This window comes from Scyliorhinus torazame, chromosome 26 (genome assembly GCF_047496885.1).
Source record: "Scyliorhinus torazame isolate Kashiwa2021f chromosome 26, sScyTor2.1, whole genome shotgun sequence".
NCBI classification, from domain to species: Eukaryota; Metazoa; Chordata; class Chondrichthyes; order Carcharhiniformes; family Scyliorhinidae; genus Scyliorhinus; species Scyliorhinus torazame.
In genome coordinates, this window is record NC_092732.1 from 10,760,020 (window position 1) to 10,778,582 (window position 18,563).

Genomic DNA, 18,563 nt, shown 5'->3' on the forward strand with positions numbered 1-18,563 from the left:
GATGTGGGCAGGGCAGGCGGTGCCAGTATTTGGGATGTGGGCAGGGCAGGCTGTGCCAGTATTTGGGATGTGGGCAGGGCAGGCTGTGCCAGTATTTGGGATGTGGGCAGGGCAGGCTGTGCCAGTATTTGGGATGTGGGCACCGCAGGCTGTGCCAGTATTTGGGATGTGGGCAGGGCAGGCTGTGCCAGTATTTGGGATGTGGGCAGCGCAGGTTGTGCCAGTATTTGGGATGTGGGCAGGGCAGGTTGTGCCAGTATTTGGGATGTGGGCAGGGCAGGCTGTGCCAGTATTTGGGATGTGGGCAGGGCAGGCTGTGCCAGTATTTGGGATGTGGGCAGGGCAGGCGGTGCCAGTATTTGGGATGTGGGAAGGGCAGGCTGTGCCAGTATTTGGGATGTGGGCAGGGCAGGCGGTGCCAGTATTTGGGATGTGGGCAGGGCAGGCTGTGCCAGTATTTGGGATGTGGGCAGGGCAGGCTGTGCCAGTATTTGGGATGTGGGCAGGGCAGGCTGTGCCAGTATTTGGGATGTGGGCAGGGCAGGCTGTGCCAGTATTTGGGGTGTGGGCAGGGCAGGCTGTGCCAGTATTTGGGATGTGGGCAGGGCAGGCTGTGTCAGTATTTGGGATGTGGGCAGGGCAGGCTGTGCCAGTATTTGGGATGTGGGCAGGGCAGGCTGTGCCAGTATTTGGGATGTGGGCAGGGCAGGCTGTGCCAGTATTTGGGATGTGGGCAGGGCAGGCTGTGCCAGTATTTGGGATGTGGGCACCGCAGGCTGTGCCAGTATTTGGGATGTGGGCAGGGCAGGCTGTGCCAGTATTTGGGATGTGGGCAGGGCAGGCTGTGCCAGTATTTGGGATGTGGGCAGGGCAGGCTGTGCCAGTATTTGGGATGTGGGCAGGGCAGGCTGTGCCAGTATTTGGGATGTGGGCAGGGCAGGCGGTGCCAGTATTTGGGATGTGGGCAGGGCAGGCGGTGCCAGTATTTGGGATGTGGGCAGGGCACGCTGTGCCAGTATTTGGGATGTGGGCAGGGCAGGCGGTGCCAGTATTTGGGATGTGGGCAGGGCACGCTGTGCCAGTATTTGGGATGTGGGCAGGGCAGGCTGTGCCAGTATTTGGGATGTGGGCAGGGCACGCTGTGCCAGTATTTGGGGTGTGGGCAGGGCAGGCTGTGCCGGTATTTGGGATGTGGGCAGGGCACGCTGTGCCAGTATTTGGGATGTGGGCAGGGCAGGCTGTGCCAGTATTTGGGATGTGGGCAGGGCACGCTGTGCCAGTATTTGGGATGTGGGCAGGGCAGGCGCTGCCAGTATTTGGGATGTGGGCAGGGCAGGCTGTGCCAGTATTTGGGATGTGGGCAGGGCAGGCTGTGCCAGTATTTGGGATGTGGGCAGGGCAGGCTGTGCCAGTATTTGGGATGTGGGCAGGGCAGGCTGTGCCAGTATTTGGGATGTGGGCAGGGCAGGCTGTGCCAGTATTTGGGATGTGGGCAGCGCAGGTTGTGCCAGTATTTGGGATGTGGGCAGGGCAGGTTGTGCCAGTATTTGGGATGTGGGCAGGGCAGGCTGTGCCAGTATTTGGGATGTGGGAAGGGCAGGCTGTGCCAGTATTTGGGATGTGGGCAGGGCAGGCGGTGCCAGTATTTGGGATGTGGGCAGGGCAGGCTGTGCCAGTATTTGGGATGTGGGCAGGGCAGGCGGTGCCAGTATTTGGGATGTGGGCAGGGCAGGCTGTGCCAGTATTTGGGATGTGGGCAGGGCAGGCTGTGCCAGTATTTGGGATGTGGGCAGGGCAGGCTGTGCCAGTATTTGGGATGTGGGCAGGGCAGGCTGTGCCAGCATTTGGGATGTGGGCAGGGCAGGCTGTGCCAGTATTTGGGATGTGGGCAGGGCAGGCTGTGCCGGTATTTGGGATGTGGGCAGGGCAGGCTGTGCCGGTATTTGGGATGTGGGCAGGGCAGGCTGTGCCAGTATTTGGGATGTGGGCAGGGCAGGCAGTGCCAGTATTTGGGATGTGGGCAGGGCAGGCTGTGCCAGTATTTGGGATGTGGGCACCGCAGGCTGTGCCAGTATTTGGGATGTGGGCAGGGCAGGCTGTGCCAGTATTTGGGATGTGGGCAGGGCAGGCTGTGCCGGTATTTGGGATGTGGGCAGGGCAGGCGGTGCCAGTATTTGGGATGTGGGCACGGCAGGCTGTGCCAGTATTTTGGATGTGGGCAGGGCAGGCTGTGCCAGTATTTGGGCTGTGGGCACCGCAGGCTGTGCCAGTATTTGGGATGTGGGCACCGCTGGCTGTGCCAGTATTTGGGATGTGGGCACCGCAGGCTGTGCCAGTATTTGGGATGTGGGCAGGGCAGGCTGTGCCAGTACTTGGGATGTGGGCAGGGCAGGCGGTGCCAGTATTTGGGATGTGGGCACCGCAGGCTGTGCCAGTATTTACTGCCCAGCCTAACTGCACTTGATGGGGCAGTTAAGAGTCCCATTGTTGTGGGTCTGGAGTCACATGTGGGCGAGACTGGTAAGGACGGCAGATTTCCTTCCCTGAAGGACATCAGTGAACCAGATGGGTTTTTACCACAAATCGGTAATGGTTTAAGTCATTAGACTTTTAATTCCAGATTCCTTTAAAATTCTAATTTCACCATCTGCCGAGGTGGGATTTGAACAAGAGACCCCAGAGCATTACTCTGGCTCCAGTGACAATAGCATTTCGCCACCGCCTCCCCTTGTGTCTCCCCATTCCGAGGATTGCCTGGAGTCTCGTTCAGGGACAGAGGGCAATTTCTGTCACACACAGGGTGGGAGTGTCTGGAGCGAGCTGCCAGAGGCAGTGATGGAGACGGGTACATTTTTGTCTTTTAAAAAGCAGTTAGTTCCATGGGCAGGGTGGGTATAGAGGGACATGGGCCAATGGCGGGCAAGTGGGATTAGCGTAGTGATAGAAACTGGGCAGCACGGACAGGCTGGGTGAAGGGCCTGTTTCCATGCTGTGAACATCTCTGACTCGATGAGTTCACCGTGTTAAAGGCTGCAGACAGATCGCGAGGGAGTTGGCAGAAGTGACAGAGGCTGTCTTTGTGACCGAGAAGACAAACGTCGGTACTTTGGCAGGAGTGACGGATGGAATCAAACGGGAGTTTCAGGAATTTGGGAGCTGACAAACGAAACAAAACAGGTGTCAGAGATATAAAAAAAAAAGACTTGGCAAGGAACTGCTGAGGGTTTTGGCAAAGGTTGGTACCATGACCAGGACAGGCTTGGAGGGCCGAATGGCCTGTTCCTGTGCTGGATTGTTCTTCGTTCTTTGTCCCACTAAAATTTTAACACAAATCTTTGACGTTCCCCAAAACGGTGCTGGGGTCTATTAACATCTGCACAAACTGACCCCAATTGGCAGAGTTCAGTCCTGACTCTGATGGAATCCCGAAAGAATGAGGACATTCAACCCATCAAGTGTGCACCTATCCTCTGAAAGAACACCCTACCTAGGCCCATACTCCTACCCCGTCCCCGCAACTCCAACTAACTTTTTTGAGACACAAAGGGACAATTTTGCATGGCCTATCTACCTAACCTGCACATCTCTGGACTGTGGGAGGAAACCGGAGCACCCGGAGGAAACCCACGCACACACGGGGAGAACGTGCAGACTCCACACAGACAGTGACCCAAGGCCAGAATTGAATCTGCTCCCTGTCGATGAGAGGCAGCAGTGTTAATCACTGTGCCACCCACATTAACAGCAAAATGCAATGGCTGTGTTATTTGTGAACTTGCTGGTGACTGATCAGGTGCGACGACCGAGTGAATCCTTTGCCACAATCCGGGCAGGTGAATGGCCTCTCCCCGGTGTGAATCCGCTGGTGTCTCAGCCGGTGCGATGAGTTAATGAATCCCTTCCCGCACTCATAGCAAATGAACGGCCTCTCCCCGGTGTGAACCCTCTGGTGATCCAGCAGGTGGGAGTGTACCGTGAATCCTTTCCCGCACATGGAGCACATAAACGGCCTCTCCCCCGTGTGAACCCGCTGGTGAGTCAGCAGGTTAGCAAACTGCGTGAATCCCTTGCCACATTCGGAGCAGGTGAACGGCCTCTCCCCAGTGTGAACCCGCTGGTGTGCCCGCAGGTCAGACGACACAGTGAATCCCTTGCCACACTCCAGGCAGGCGAATGGCCTCTCCCCGGTGTGTACCCGCTGGTGGATCAGCAAGGTGGACGATTGAGTGAATTCCTTCCCACACACCGAACAGGTAAAGGGCTTCTCACCGGTGTGAATGCGTCGATGAATTTCCAGCACGGACGGGTAACTGAATCCCTTCCCACAGTCGCCACATTTCAGGGGTTTTTCCTTCGAGTGATTGCGCTCGTGTCTCCACAGGGCAGCTGATTGGCTGAAGCCACGCCCACACACAGAACACTTGTACGGTTTCTCCGCACTGCGAATGGTGCTCTCTCCTTCCATGTCCAAACCAGTTATAGTCAGGCATCAAAAAACCCACCGGCTCCTTCAGATCCTGAAGTGATGTCAGAGCTTCCTGATCGCATATCCTGCCATTCCAACGCCCTGCGAAATTGATCGAAAACAGGAAAATAAAAGGGGAGTGTGAAGGAACCCACGATAGCATCAACGACACTGAGCTGAATCAAGCGGCTCATTTCTGGAGCTGGTTCATTGGGTGATGAATCGGGCCAAGTGTTAGATTTGTTTGTGGGAGAGCACTTTGGAGAAAGTGACCACAATTCGGTGTCTTTCACTATTGCAATGGAGAGGGATAGGGCCATACGGCAGGCCAAGGTGTATACTTGGGGGAGGGGCAATTCTGATGCAATTAGGCAAGAATTAGGGAGCATTAGATGGGAACAGAAACTGTCAGGGAAAGGCACAAATGAAAAGTGGAGCTTGTTCAAGGAACAAATACTGCGTGTCCTTGATAGGTATGTCCCTGTCCGGCAGGGAGGTAATAGTCGTGTGAGGGAACCATGGTTCACAAAAGAGGTTGAATGTCTTGTCAAGAGGAAAAAGGAAGAGTATGTAAGGATGAGAAAACAAGGTTCAGTTGGGTCGCTTGAGGGTTACAAGGTAGCAAGGAATGGGCTAAAAAAAGGGCTTAGGAGAGCTAGGAGGGGGCATGAGAAGTCCTTGGCGGGTCGGATCAAGGAAAACCCCAAGGCTTTATATTCTTATGTGAGAAATGAAAGAATGACCAGGGTGAGGTTAGAGCCGGTCAAGGACAGTAGTGGGAACTTGTGCATGGAGTCAGAAGCGATAGGAGAGGCGTTGAATGAATACTTTTCTTCAGTGTTCACCAAGGAGAGGGGCCATGTTTTTGAGGATGAGAGTGTGATAGAGGCGGGTAGGCTGGAGGAGGTAGATGGTTCTGAGGGAGGATGTATTCACAATTTTGAAAAACATTAGGGTCGACAAGTCCCCTGGGCCAGATGGGATATATCCTAGGATTCTTTGGGAGGCAAGGGATGAGATTGCAGAGCCTTTGGCTTTGATCTTTGGGTCCTCCCTGTCCACGGGGATAGTGCCAGAGGACTGAAGAGTGGCGAATGTTGTTCCTCTGTTCAAGAAAGTGAATAGGAATGACCCTGGTAATTATAGGCCGGTTAGTCTTACTTCGGTGGTCGGTAAGATAATGGAAAAGGTCCTGAAGGATAGGATTTATGACCATTTGGAAAGATGCAGCTTAATTCGGGAAAGTCAACACGGATTCGTGAAGGGCAAGTCCTGCCTCACAAATTTGATTGAATTCTTTGAGGAGGTAACTAAGTGTGTAGATGAAGGGAGAGAAGTTGATGTCGTATACATGGATTTTAGTAAGGTGTTTCATAAGGTTCCCCATGGTCGGCTGATGAAGAAAGGAAGGATGTGGGATAGAGGGAAATTTGGCCAATTGGATAAATAACTGGCTATCACATAGAAGACAGAGGGTGGTGGTGGATGGAAAATTTTCAGACTGGAGACCAGTTACCAGCGGTGTACCACAGGGATCAGTGCTGGGTCCTCTGCTATTTGTGATTTTTACCAATTACTTGGATGATGGAGTGGAAGGTTGGGATAGTAAATCTGCTGATGACACCAAGATTGGTGGAGTAGTGGATAATGTGGAGGGCTGTTGTAGGCTGCAAAGAGACATTGATAGGATGCAGAGCTGTGCCGAAAAATGGCAGATGGGGTTTAACCCTGATAAGTGCGAGGTGATTCATTTTGGTAGGAAAAATATGAATGCGGATTACAGGATTCAACGGCAGGGTTCTGAGGAATGTGGAGGAACAGGGAGATCTTGGGGTTCATGTCCACAGATCTCTGAAGGTTGCCACTCAAGTGGATAGAGCCGTGAAGTAGGCTTATCATGTGTTAGCGTTTATTAACAGGGGGCTTGAGTTTAAGAGCCGTGGGGTTATGCTGCAACTGTACATGACCCTGGTGAGACCACATTTGGAGTATTGTGCGCAGTTCCGGTCACCTCATTATAGGAAGGATGTGGAAGCATTGGAAAGAGTGCAGAGATTTACCAGGATGCTGCCTGGTTTGCAGGATAGGTCTTATGCGGAAAGGTTGAGGGAGCTCGGGCTTTTCTCTTTGGAGCGGAGGAGGAAGAGAGGTGACTTTCGACGTTTATAAGATGATGAGGGGGATAGATAGAGTGGACGTTCTGAGACTATTTCCTCGAGTGAATGTAGCTGTTACAAGGGGCCATAACTATAAGAATCAGGATGGGAGATATCGGAGAGATATCCGAGGTAGGTTCTTTACTCAGAGAGTGGTTAGGATGTGGAGTGGACAGAGGCCGAGGCAGCGAGGGCCGAGGGAGCGAGGGGCCGAGGGGGCGAGGGGCCGAGGGAGCGAGGGGCCGAGGGGGCGAGGGAGCGAGGGGCCGAGGGAGCGAGGGGCCGAGGGAGCGAGGGGCCGAGGGAGCGAGGGGGCGAGGGAGCGAGGGGGCGAGGGAGCGAGGGGGCGAGGGAGCGAGAGGGCGAGGGGGCGAGGGGCCGAGGGAGCGAGGGAGCGAGGGGCCGAGGGAGCGAGGGGCCGAGGGAGCGAGGGGCCGAGGGAGCGAGGGGGCGAGGGGCCGAGGGAGCGAGGGGCCGAGGGGGCGAGGGAGCGAGGGGCCGAGGGAGCGAGGGGCCGAGGGAGCGAGGGGCCGAGGGAGCGAGGGAGCGAGGGGGCGAGGGGGCGAGGGGGCGAGGGAGCGAGGGGGCGAGGGAGCGAGGGGGCGAGGGAGCGAGGGGGCGAGGGGCCGAGGGAGCGAGGGAGCGAGGGGGCGAGGGAGCGAGGGAGCGAGGGGCCGAGGGGGCGAGGGAGCGAGGGGGGCGAGGGGGCGAGGGAGCGAGAGGGCGAGGGGGCGAGAGGGCGAGGGGGCGAGGGGGCGAGGGAGCGAGGGGGCGAGGGAGCGAGGGGGCGAGGGAGCGAGGGGGCGAGGGGGCGAGGGGGCGAGGGAGCGAGGGAGCGAGGGGGAGAGGAGCGAGGGGCGAGGGGCGAGGGAGCGAGCGAGGGCGAGGGGGCTGAGGGGCGAGGGAGCGAGGGGCGAGGGCGAGGGGGAGCGAGGGGCGAGGGGCGAGGGCGAGGGGCGAGGGGCGAGGGGCGAGGGGGCGAGGGGGCGAGGGGCGGGGGCGAGGGGAGCGAGGGGGCGAGGGGGCGAGGGAGCGAGGGGGCGAGGGGGCGAGGGGCGAGGGGGCGAGGGAGCGAGGGGGCGAGGAGCGAGGGGCGAGGGAGCGAGGAGGGCGAGAGGGGCGAGGGAGCGAGAGGGCGAGGGAGCGAAGTGCGAGAGCGAGGGAGCGAGAGGCGAGGAGCAGAGCGAGCGGGCCGACCCAGAGCGAGGGCCAGACGGGGCCGAGCCAGACGAGCGGAGCGACAGGAGAGCGACGCCGAGCCGAGCGAGCCGAGAGCGCGACAGACAGAGCGGAGCGACCGACAGAGCGGAGCGCCGAGAGCGCGACCAGAGAGCGAGCCGGCCGACAGAGCGAGCGGAGACACGGACCCCAGAGACAGAGCGGAGACCAGACAGAGCGGAGCGCCGACCCAGACAGAGCGGAGCGCCGACCCAGACAGAGCGGAGCGCCGACCCAGACAGAGCGGCGACCCAGACAGAGCGGAGCGCCGGCCCAGACAGAGCGGAGCGCCGACCCAGACAGAGCGGAGCGCCGACCCAGACAGAGCGGAGCGCCGACCCAGACAGAGCGGAGCGCCGACCCAGACAGAGCGGAGCGCCGACCCAGACAGAGCGGAGCGCCGACCCAGACAGAGCGGAGCGCCGACCCAGACAGAGCGGAGCGCCGACCCAGACAGAGCGGAGCGCCGACCCAGACAGAGCGGAGCGCCGACCCAGACAGAGCGGAGCGCCGACCCAGACAGAGCGGAGCGCCGACCCAGACAGAGCGGAGCGCCGACCCAGACAGAGCGGAGCGCCGACCCAGACAGAGCGGAGCGCCGACCCAGACAGAGCGGAGCGCCGACCCAGACAGAGCGGAGCGCCGACCCAGACAGAGCGGAGCGCCGACCCAGACGGAGCGCCGACCCAGACAGAGCGGAGCGCCGACCCAGACAGAGCGGAGCGCCGACCCAGACAGACCGGAGCGCCGACCCAGACAGAGCGGCGACCCAGACAGAGCGGAGCGCCGACCCAGACAGAGCGGAGCGCCGACCCAGACAGAGCGGCGACCCAGACAGAGCGGAGCGGCGACCCAGACAGAGCGGAGCGCCGACCCAGACAGAGCGGAGCGCCGACCCAGACAGAGCGGAGCGCCGACCCAGACAGAGCGGAGCGCCGACCCAGACAGAGCGGAGCGCCGACCCAGACAGAGCGGAGCGCCGACCCAGACAGAGCGGAGCGCCGACCCAGACAGAGCGGAGCGCCGACCCAGACAGAGCGGAGCGCCGACCCAGACAGAGCGGAGCGGCGACCCAGACAGAGCGGAGCGGCGACCCAGACAGCGGAGCGCCGACCCAGACAGAGCGGAGCGCCGACCCAGACAGAGCGGAGCGCCGACCCAGACAGAGCGGAGCGCCGACCCAGACAGAGCGGAGCGCGACCGACAGAGCCGACCAGACAGAGCGGAGCGCCGACCAGACAGAGCGGAGCGCCGACCCCCAGAGGACAGAGCGAGCGGAGCGCCGACCAGACAGAGCGGAGCGCCGACCCAGACAGAGCGGAGCGCCGACCCAGACAGAGCGGAGCGCCGACCCAGACAGAGCGGAGCGCCGACCCAGACAGAGCGGAGCGCCGACCCAGACAGAGCGGAGCGCCGGCCCAGACAGAGCGGAGCGCCGACCCAGACAGAGCGGAGCGCCGACCCAGACAGAGCGGAGCGCCGACCCAGACAGAGCGGAGCGCCGACCCAGACAGAGCGGAGCGGCGACCCAGACAGAGCGGAGCGCCGACCCAGACAGAGCGGAGCGCCGACCCAGACAGAGCGGAGCGCCGACCCAGACAGAGCGGCGACCCAGACAGAGCGGAGCGCCGACCCAGACAGAGCGGCGACCCAGACAGAGCGGAGCGCCGACCCAGACAGAGCGGAGCGCCGACCCAGACAGAGCGGAGCGCCGACCCAGACAGAGCGGAGCGCCGACCCAGACAGAGCGGAGCGCCGACCCAGACAGAGCGGAGCGCCGACCCAGACAGAGCGGAGCGCCGACCCAGACAGAGCGGAGCGCCGACCCAGACAGAGCGGAGCGCCGACCCAGACAGAGGTTGAATGTCTTGTCAAGAGGAAAAAGGAAGAGTATGTAAGGATGAGAAAACAAGGTTCAGTTGGGTCGCTTGAGGGTTACAAGGTAGCAAGGAATGGGCTAAAAAAAGGGCTTAGGAGAGCTAGGAGGGGGCATGAGAAGTCCTTGGCGGGTCGGATCAAGGAAAACCCCAAGGCTTTATATTCTTATGTGAGAAATGAAAGAATGACCAGGGTGAGGTTAGAGCCGGTCAAGGACAGTAGTGGGAACTTGTGCATGGAGTCAGAAGCGATAGGAGAGGCGTTGAATGAATACTTTTCTTCAGTGTTCACCAAGGAGAGGGGCCATGTTTTTGAGGATGAGAGTGTGATAGAGGCGGGTAGGCTGGAGGAGGTAGATGGTTCTGAGGGAGGATGTATTCACAATTTTGAAAAACATTAGGGTCGACAAGTCCCCTGGGCCAGATGGGATATATCCTAGGATTCTTTGGGAGGCAAGGGATGAGATTGCAGAGCCTTTGGCTTTGATCTTTGGGTCCTCCCTGTCCACGGGGATAGTGCCAGAGGACTGAAGAGTGGCGAATGTTGTTCCTCTGTTCAAGAAAGTGAATAGGAATGACCCTGGTAATTATAGGCCGGTTAGTCTTACTTCGGTGGTCGGTAAGATAATGGAAAAGGTCCTGAAGGATAGGATTTATGACCATTTGGAAAGATGCAGCTTAATTCGGGAAAGTCAACACGGATTCGTGAAGGGCAAGTCCTGCCTCACAAATTTGATTGAATTCTTTGAGGAGGTAACTAAGTGTGTAGATGAAGGGAGAGAAGTTGATGTCGTATACATGGATTTTAGTAAGGTGTTTCATAAGGTTCCCCATGGTCGGCTGATGAAGAAAGGAAGGATGTGGGATAGAGGGAAATTTGGCCAATTGGATAAATAACTGGCTATCACATAGAAGACAGAGGGTGGTGGTGGATGGAAAATTTTCAGACTGGAGACCAGTTACCAGCGGTGTACCACAGGGATCAGTGCTGGGTCCTCTGCTATTTGTGATTTTTACCAATTACTTGGATGATGGAGTGGAAGGTTGGGATAGTAAATCTGCTGATGACACCAAGATTGGTGGAGTAGTGGATAATGTGGAGGGCTGTTGTAGGCTGCAAAGAGACATTGATAGGATGCAGAGCTGTGCCGAAAAATGGCAGATGGGGTTTAACCCTGATAAGTGCGAGGTGATTCATTTTGGTAGGAAAAATATGAATGCGGATTACAGGATTCAACGGCAGGGTTCTGAGGAATGTGGAGGAACAGGGAGATCTTGGGGTTCATGTCCACAGATCTCTGAAGGTTGCCACTCAAGTGGATAGAGCCGTGAAGTAGGCTTATCATGTGTTAGCGTTTATTAACAGGGGGCTTGAGTTTAAGAGCCGTGGGGTTATGCTGCAACTGTACATGACCCTGGTGAGACCACATTTGGAGTATTGTGCGCAGTTCCGGTCACCTCATTATAGGAAGGATGTGGAAGCATTGGAAAGAGTGCAGAGATTTACCAGGATGCTGCCTGGTTTGCAGGATAGGTCTTATGCGGAAAGGTTGAGGGAGCTCGGGCTTTTCTCTTTGGAGCGGAGGAGGAAGAGAGGTGACTTTCGACGTTTATAAGATGATGAGGGGGATAGATAGAGTGGACGTTCTGAGACTATTTCCTCGAGTGAATGTAGCTGTTACAAGGGGCCATAACTATAAGAATCAGGATGGGAGATATCGGAGAGATATCCGAGGTAGGTTCTTTACTCAGAGAGTGGTTAGGATGTGGAGTGGACAGAGGCCGAGGCAGCGAGGGCCGAGGGAGCGAGGGGCCGAGGGGGCGAGGGGCCGAGGGAGCGAGGGGCCGAGGGGGCGAGGGAGCGAGGGGCCGAGGGAGCGAGGGGCCGAGGGAGCGAGGGGCCGAGGGAGCGAGGGGGCGAGGGAGCGAGGGGGCGAGGGAGCGAGGGGGCGAGGGAGCGAGAGGGCGAGGGGGCGAGGGGCCGAGGGAGCGAGGGAGCGAGGGGCCGAGGGAGCGAGGGGCCGAGGGAGCGAGGGGCCGAGGGAGCGAGGGGGCGAGGGGCCGAGGGAGCGAGGGGCCGAGGAGGCGAGGGAGCGAGGGGCCGAGGGAGCGAGGGGCCGAGGGAGCGAGGGGCCGAGGGAGCGAGGGGCCGAGGGAGCGAGGGGCCGAGGGAGCGAGGGGCCGAGGGAGCGAGGGGGCGAGGGGGCGAGGGAGCGAGGGGCCGAGGGAGCGAGGGGGCGAGGGAGCGAGGGGGCGAGGGAGCGAGGGGGCGAGGGGCCGAGGGAGCGAGGGAGCGAGGGGGCGAGGGAGCGAGGGGCCGAGGGAGCGAGGGGGCGAGGGAGCGAGGGGGCGAGGGAGCGAGGGGGCGAGGGAGCGAGAGGGCGAGGGGGCGAGAGGGCGAGGGGGCGAGGGGGCGAGGGAGCGAGGGGGCGAGGGAGCGAGGGGGCGAGGGAGCGAGGGGGCGAGGGGGCGAGGGGGCGAGGGAGCGAGGGGCTGAGGGAGCGAGGGGGCGAGGGAGCGAGGGAGCGAGGGGGCGAGGGAGCGAGGGGGCGAGGGAGCGAGGGAGCGAGAGGGCGAGGGAGCGAGGGGGCGAGGGGGCGAGAGGGCGAGGGAGCGAGGGGGCGAGGGGGCGAGGGAGCGAGGGGGCGAGGGAGCGAGGGGGCGAGGGAGCGAGGGGGCGAGGGAGCGAGGGGGCGAGGGAGCGAGGGAGCGAGAGGGCGAGGGAGCGAGGGGGCGAGGGGGCGAGAGGGCGAGGGAGCGAGGGGGCGAGGGGGCGAGGGAGCGAGGGAGCGAGGGGGCGAGGGAGCGAGGGGGCGAGGGAGCGAGGGGGCGAGGGGGCGAGGGAGCGAGGGGGCGAGGGAGCGAGGGGGCGAGGGAGCGAGGGGGCGAGGGAGCGGGGGGCGAGGGGGCGAGGGAGCGAGGGGGCGAGGGAGCGAGAGGGCGAGAGGGCGAGGGAGCGAGAGGGCGAGACAGACAGAGCGGAGCGCCGACCCAGACAGAGCGGAGACCCAGACAGAGCGGAGCGCCGACCCAGACAGAGCGGAGCGCCGACCCAGACAGAGCGGAGCGCCGACCCAGACAGAGCGGCGACCCAGACAGAGCGGAGCGGCGACCCAGACAGAGCGCCGACCCAGACAGAGCGGAGCGCCGACCCAGACAGAGCGGAGCGCCGACCCAGACAGAGCGGAGCGCCGACCCAGACAGAGCGGAGCGCCGACCCAGACAGAGCGGAGCGCCGACCCAGACAGAGCGGAGCGCCGACCCAGACAGAGCGGAGCGGCGACCCAGACAGAGCGGAGCGCCGGCCCAGACAGAGCGGAGCGCCGACCCAGACAGAGCGGAGCGCCGACCCAGACAGAGCGGAGCGCCGACCCAGACAGAGCGGAGCGCCGACCCAGACAGAGCGGAGCGCCGACCCAGACAGAGCGGAGCGCCGACCCAGACAGAGCGGAGCGCCGACCCAGACAGAGCGGAGCGCCGACCCAGACAGAGCGGAGCGCCGACCCAGACAGAGCGGAACGCCGACCCAGACAGAGCGGAGCGCCGACCCAGACAGAGCGGAGCGCCGACCCAGACGGAGCGCCGACCCAGACAGAGCGGAGCGCCGACCCAGACAGAGCGGAGCGCCGACCCAGACAGACCGGAGCGCCGACCCAGACAGAGCGGCGACCCAGACAGAGCGGAGCGCCGACCCAGACAGAGCGGAGCGCCGACCCAGACAGAGCGGAGCGGCGACCCAGACAGAGCGGAGCGCCGACCCAGACAGAGCGGAGCGCCGACCCAGACAGAGCGGAGCGCCGACCCAGACAGAGCGGAGCGCCGACCCAGACAGAGCGGAGCGCCGACCCAGACAGAGCGGCGACCCAGACAGAGCGGAGCGCCGACCCAGACAGAGCGGAGCGCCGACCCAGACAGAGCGGAGCGCCGACCCAGACAGAGCGGAGCGCCGACCCAGACAGAGCGGAGCGCCGACCCAGACAGAGCGAGCGCCGACCCAGACAGAGCGGAGCGCCGACCCAGACAGAGCGGAGCGCCGACCCAGACAGAGCGGAGCGCCGACCCAGACAGAGCGGAGCGCCGACCCAGACAGAGCGGAGCGCCGACCCAGACAGAGCGAGCGCCGACCCAGACAGAGCGGAGCGCCGACCAGACAGAGCGGAGCGCCGACCCAGACAGAGCGGAGCGCCGACCCAGACAGAGCGGAGCGCCGACCCAGACAGAGCGGAGCGCCGACCCAGACAGAGCGCCGACCCAGACAGAGCGGGACCCAGACAGAGCGGAGCGCCGACCCAGACAGAGCGGAGCGCCGACCCAGACAGAGCGGAGCGCCGACCCAGACAGAGCGGAGCGCCGACCCAGACAGAGCGGAGCGCCGACCCAGACAGAGCGGAGCGCCGACCCAGACAGAGCGGAGCGCCGACCCAGACAGAGCGGAGCGCCGACCCAGACAGAGCGGAGCGCCGGCCCAGACAGAGCGGAGCGCCGACCCAGACAGAGCGGAGCGCCGACCCAGACAGAGCGGAGCGCCGACCCAGACAGAGCGGAGCGCCGACCCAGACAGAGCGGAGCGCCGACCCAGACAGAGCGGAGCGCCGACCCAGACAGAGCGGAGCGCCGACCCAGACAGAGCGGAGCGGCGACCCAGACAGAGCGGAGCGCCGACCCAGACAGAGCGGAGCGCCGACCCAGACAGAGCGGCCGACCCAGACAGAGCGGAGCGCCGAGCAGACGACCCAGACAGAGCGGAGCGCCGACCCAGACAGAGCGGAGCGCCGACCCAGACAGAGCGGAGCGCCGACCCAGACAGAGCGGAGCGCCGACCCAGACAGAGCGGAGCGCCGACCCAGACAGAGCGGAGCGCCGACCCAGACAGAGCGGAGCGCCGACCCAGACAGAGCGGAGCGCCGACCCAGACAGAGCGGAGCGCCGACCCAGACAGAGCGGAGCGCCGACCCAGACAGAGCGGAGCGCCGACCCAGACAGAGCGGAGCGCCGACCCAGACAGAGCGGAGCGCCGACCCAGACAGAGCGGAGCGCCGACCCAGACAGAGCGGAGCGCCGACCCAGACAGAGCGGAGCGCCGACCCAGACAGAGCGGAGCGCCGACCCAGACAGAGCGGAGCGCGACCCAGACAGAGCGGAGCGCCGACCCAGACAGAGCGGCCGACCCAGACAGAGCGGAGCGCCGACCCAGACAGAGCGGAGCGCCGACCCAGACAGAGCGAGCGCCGACCCAGACAGAGCGGAGCGCCGACCCAGACAGAGCGGAGCGCGACCCAGACAGAGCGGAGCGCGACCCAGACAGAGCGCCGACCCAGACAGAGCGGAGCGCCGACCCAGACAGAGCGGAGCGCCGACCCAGACAGAGCGCCGACCCAGACAGAGCGGAGCGCCGACCCAGACAGAGCGGAGCGCCGACCCAGACAGAGCGGCGACCCAGACAGAGCGGAGCGCCGACCCAGATCAGAGCGGAGCGCCGACCCAGACAGAGCGGAGCGCCGACCAGACGAGCGAGCGCCGACCCAGACAGAGCGGAGCGCCGACCCAGACAGAGCGCCGACCCAGACAGAGCGGGCACGACCAGACGAGCGGCGACCCAGACAGAGCGGAGCGCCGACCCAGACAGAGCGCCGACCCAGACAGAGCGGAGCACCGACCCAGACAGAGCGGCGACCCAGACAGAGCGGAGCACCGACCCAGACAGAGCGGCGACCCAGACAGAGCGGAGCGCCGACCCAGACAGAGCGCCGACCCAGACAGAGCGGGAGCACCGACCCAGACAGAGCGGCGCGACCCAGACAGAGCGGAGCGTCGACCCAGACAGAGCGGAGCGCCGACCAGACAGAGCGAGCGGCGACCCAGACAGAGCGGAGCGGCGACCCAGACAGAGCGGAGCGCCGACCCAGACAGAGCGAGCGGCGACCCAGACAGAGCGGAGCGCCGACCCAGACAGAGCGGAGCGCCGACCCAGACAGAGCGGAGCGCCGACCCAGACAGAGCGGAGCGCCGACCCAGACAGAGCGGAGCGCGACCCAGACAGAGCGGAGCGCCGACCAGACAGAGCGGAGCGCCGACCCAGACAGAGCGGAGCGCCGACCCAGACAGAGCGGAGCGCCGACCAGACAGAGCGGAGCGCCGACCCAGACAGAGCGGAGCGCCGACCCAGACAGAGCGGAGCCGACCCAGACAGAGCGCCGACCCAGACAGAGCGGAGCGCCGACCCAGACAGAGCGGAGCGCCGACCCAGACAGAGCGGAGCGCCGACCCAGACAGAGCGGAGCGTCGACCCAGACAGAGCGGAGCGCCGACCCAGACAGAGCGGAGCGCCGACCCAGACAGAGCGCCGACCCAGACAGAGCGGAGCGCCGGCCCAGACAGAGCGGAGCGCCGACCCAGACAGAGCGGAGCGCCGACCCAGACAGAGCGGAGCGCCGACCCAGACAGAGCGAGCGCGACCAGACAGAGCGGAGCGTCGACCCAGACAGGGCGGAGCGCCGACCAGACAGGGCGGAGCGCCGACCAGACAGGCGGAGCGCCGACCCAGACAGAGCGGAGCGCCGCCCAGACAGAGCGGAGCGCCGACCCAGACAGAGCGGAGCGCCGACCCAGACAGAGCGGAGCGCCGACCCAGACAGAGCGGAGCGCCGACCCAGACAGAGCGGAGCGCAGACCCAGACAGAGCGGCGACCCAGACAGAGCGGAGCGCCGGCCCAGACAGAGCGGCGACCCAGACAGGCGGAGCGCCGACCCAGACAGAGCGGAGCGCCGACCCAGACAGAGCGGAGCGCCGACCCAGACAGAGCGGAGCGCAGACCCAGACAGAGCGCCGACCCAGACAGAGCGGAGCGCCGACCCAGACAGAGCGGAGCGCCGCCCAGACAGAGGCGCGACCAGAGAGAGCGGAGCGCCGACCAGACAGAGCGGAGCGCCGACCCAGACAGAGCGGAGCGCCGACCCAGACAGAGCGGAGCGCCGACCAGACAGAGCGGAGCGCCGACCCAGACAGAGCGGAGCGCCGACCAGACAGAGCGGAGCGCCGACCAGAGACCCAGACAGAGCGGAGCGCCGACCCAGACAGAGCGGAGCGCCGACCCAGACAGAGCGGAGCGCCGACCCAGACAGAGCGGAGCGGTGACCCAGACAGAGCGGAGCGCCGACCCAGACAGAGCGGAGCGGCGACCCAGACAGAGCGGAGCGCCGACCCAGACAGAGCGGAGCGCCGACCCAGACAGAGCGGAGCGGTGACCCAGACAGAGCGGAGCGCCGACCCAGACAGAGCGGAGCGGCTGACCCAGACAGAGCGGAGCGCCGACCCAGACAGAGCGGAGCGCGGACCCAGACAGAGCGGAGCGCCGACCCAGACAGAGCGGAGCGCCGGCCCAGACAGAGCGGAGCGCCGACCCAGACAGAGCGGAGCGCCGACCCAGACAGAGCGGAGCGCCGACCCAGACAGAGCGGAGCGCCGACCCAGACAGAGCGCCGACCCAGACAGAGCGGAGCGCCGACCCAGACAGAGCGGAGCGCCGACCCAGACAGAGCGGAGCGGCGACCCAGACAGAGCGGAGCGCCGACCCAGACAGAGCGGAGCGCCGACCCAGACAGAGCGGAGCGCCGACCCAGACAGAGCGGAGCGCCGGCCCAGACAGAGCGGAGCGCCGACCCAGACAGAGCGGAGCGCCGACCCAGACAGAGCGGAGCGCCGACCCAGACAGAGCGGAGCGCCGACCCAGACAGAGCGGAGCGCCGACCCAGACAGAGCGGAGCGCCGACCCAGACAGAGCTGAGCGCCGACCCAGACAGAGCGAGGCGCCGGACCCAGACAGAGCGGGAGCGCCGAACCAGACAGAGCGGAGCAGCCGACCCAGACAGAGCGGAGCGCCGACCCAGACAGAGCGGAGCCCGACCCAGACAGAGCGGAGCGGCGACCCAGACAGAGCGGACGCCGACCCAGACAGAGCGGAGCGCCGACCCAGACAGAGCGGAGCGCCGACCCAGACAGAGCGTCGACCCAGACAGAGCGGAGCGCGACCCAGACAGAGCGGAGCGCCGACCCAGACAGAGCGGAGCGCCGACCCAGACAGAGCGAGCGCCGACCCAGACAGAGCGGAGCGCCGACCCAGACAGAGCGGAGCGTCGACCCAGACAGAGCGGAGCGTCGACCCAGACAGAGCGGAGCGCCGACCCAGACAGAGCGGAGCGCCGACCCAGACAGAGCGGAGCGCCGACCCAGACAGAGCGGAGCGCCGGACCCAGACAGAGCGGAGCGCCGACCCAGACAGAGCGGAGCGCCGACCCAGACAGAGCGGAGCGCCGACCCAGACAGAGCGGAGCGGCCGACCCAGACAGAGCGGAGCGCCGACCCAGACAGAGCGGAGCGCCGACCCAGACAGAGCGGAGCGCCGACCCAGACAGAGCGGAGCGCCGACCCAGACAGAGCGGGGCGCCGGCCCAGACAGAGCGGCGACCCAGACAGAGCGGCGACCCAGACAGAGCGGAGCGCCGGCCCAGACAGAGCGGACCGACCCAGACAGAGCGGAGCGCCGACCCAGACAGAGCGAGCGCCGACCCAGACAGAGCGGAGCGCCGGCCCAGACAGAGCGGAGCGCCGACCCAGAGAGAGCGGAGCGCCGACCCAGACAGAGCGGAGCGCCGACCCAGACAGAGCGGAGCGCCGACCCAGACAGAGCGGAGCGCCGACCCAGACAGAGCGGAGCGCGACCCAGGCAGAGCGGAGCGCCGACCCAGGACGGAGCGCCGACCCAGACAGAGCGGAGCGCCGACCCAGACAGAGCGGAGCGCCGACCCAGACAGAGCGGAGCGCCGACCCAGACAGAGCGGAGCGCCGAC

At 64.0% G+C, this 18,563-nt stretch overlaps 1 protein-coding gene across 1 annotated transcript in view; it reads right to left on the reverse strand.

Moving 5' to 3' along the window:
* Positions 1-18,563, reverse strand: part of LOC140402901 (uncharacterized) — a 102,034-nt gene that overhangs the window by 46,900 nt on the left and 36,571 nt on the right. Inside the window, exon 3 of the mRNA XM_072490530.1 lies at positions 3,768-4,198. Coding sequence (XP_072346631.1) covers positions 3,768-4,198 — 431 coding nt within the window. The remainder of the gene's footprint in view (positions 1-3,767; positions 4,199-18,563) is intronic.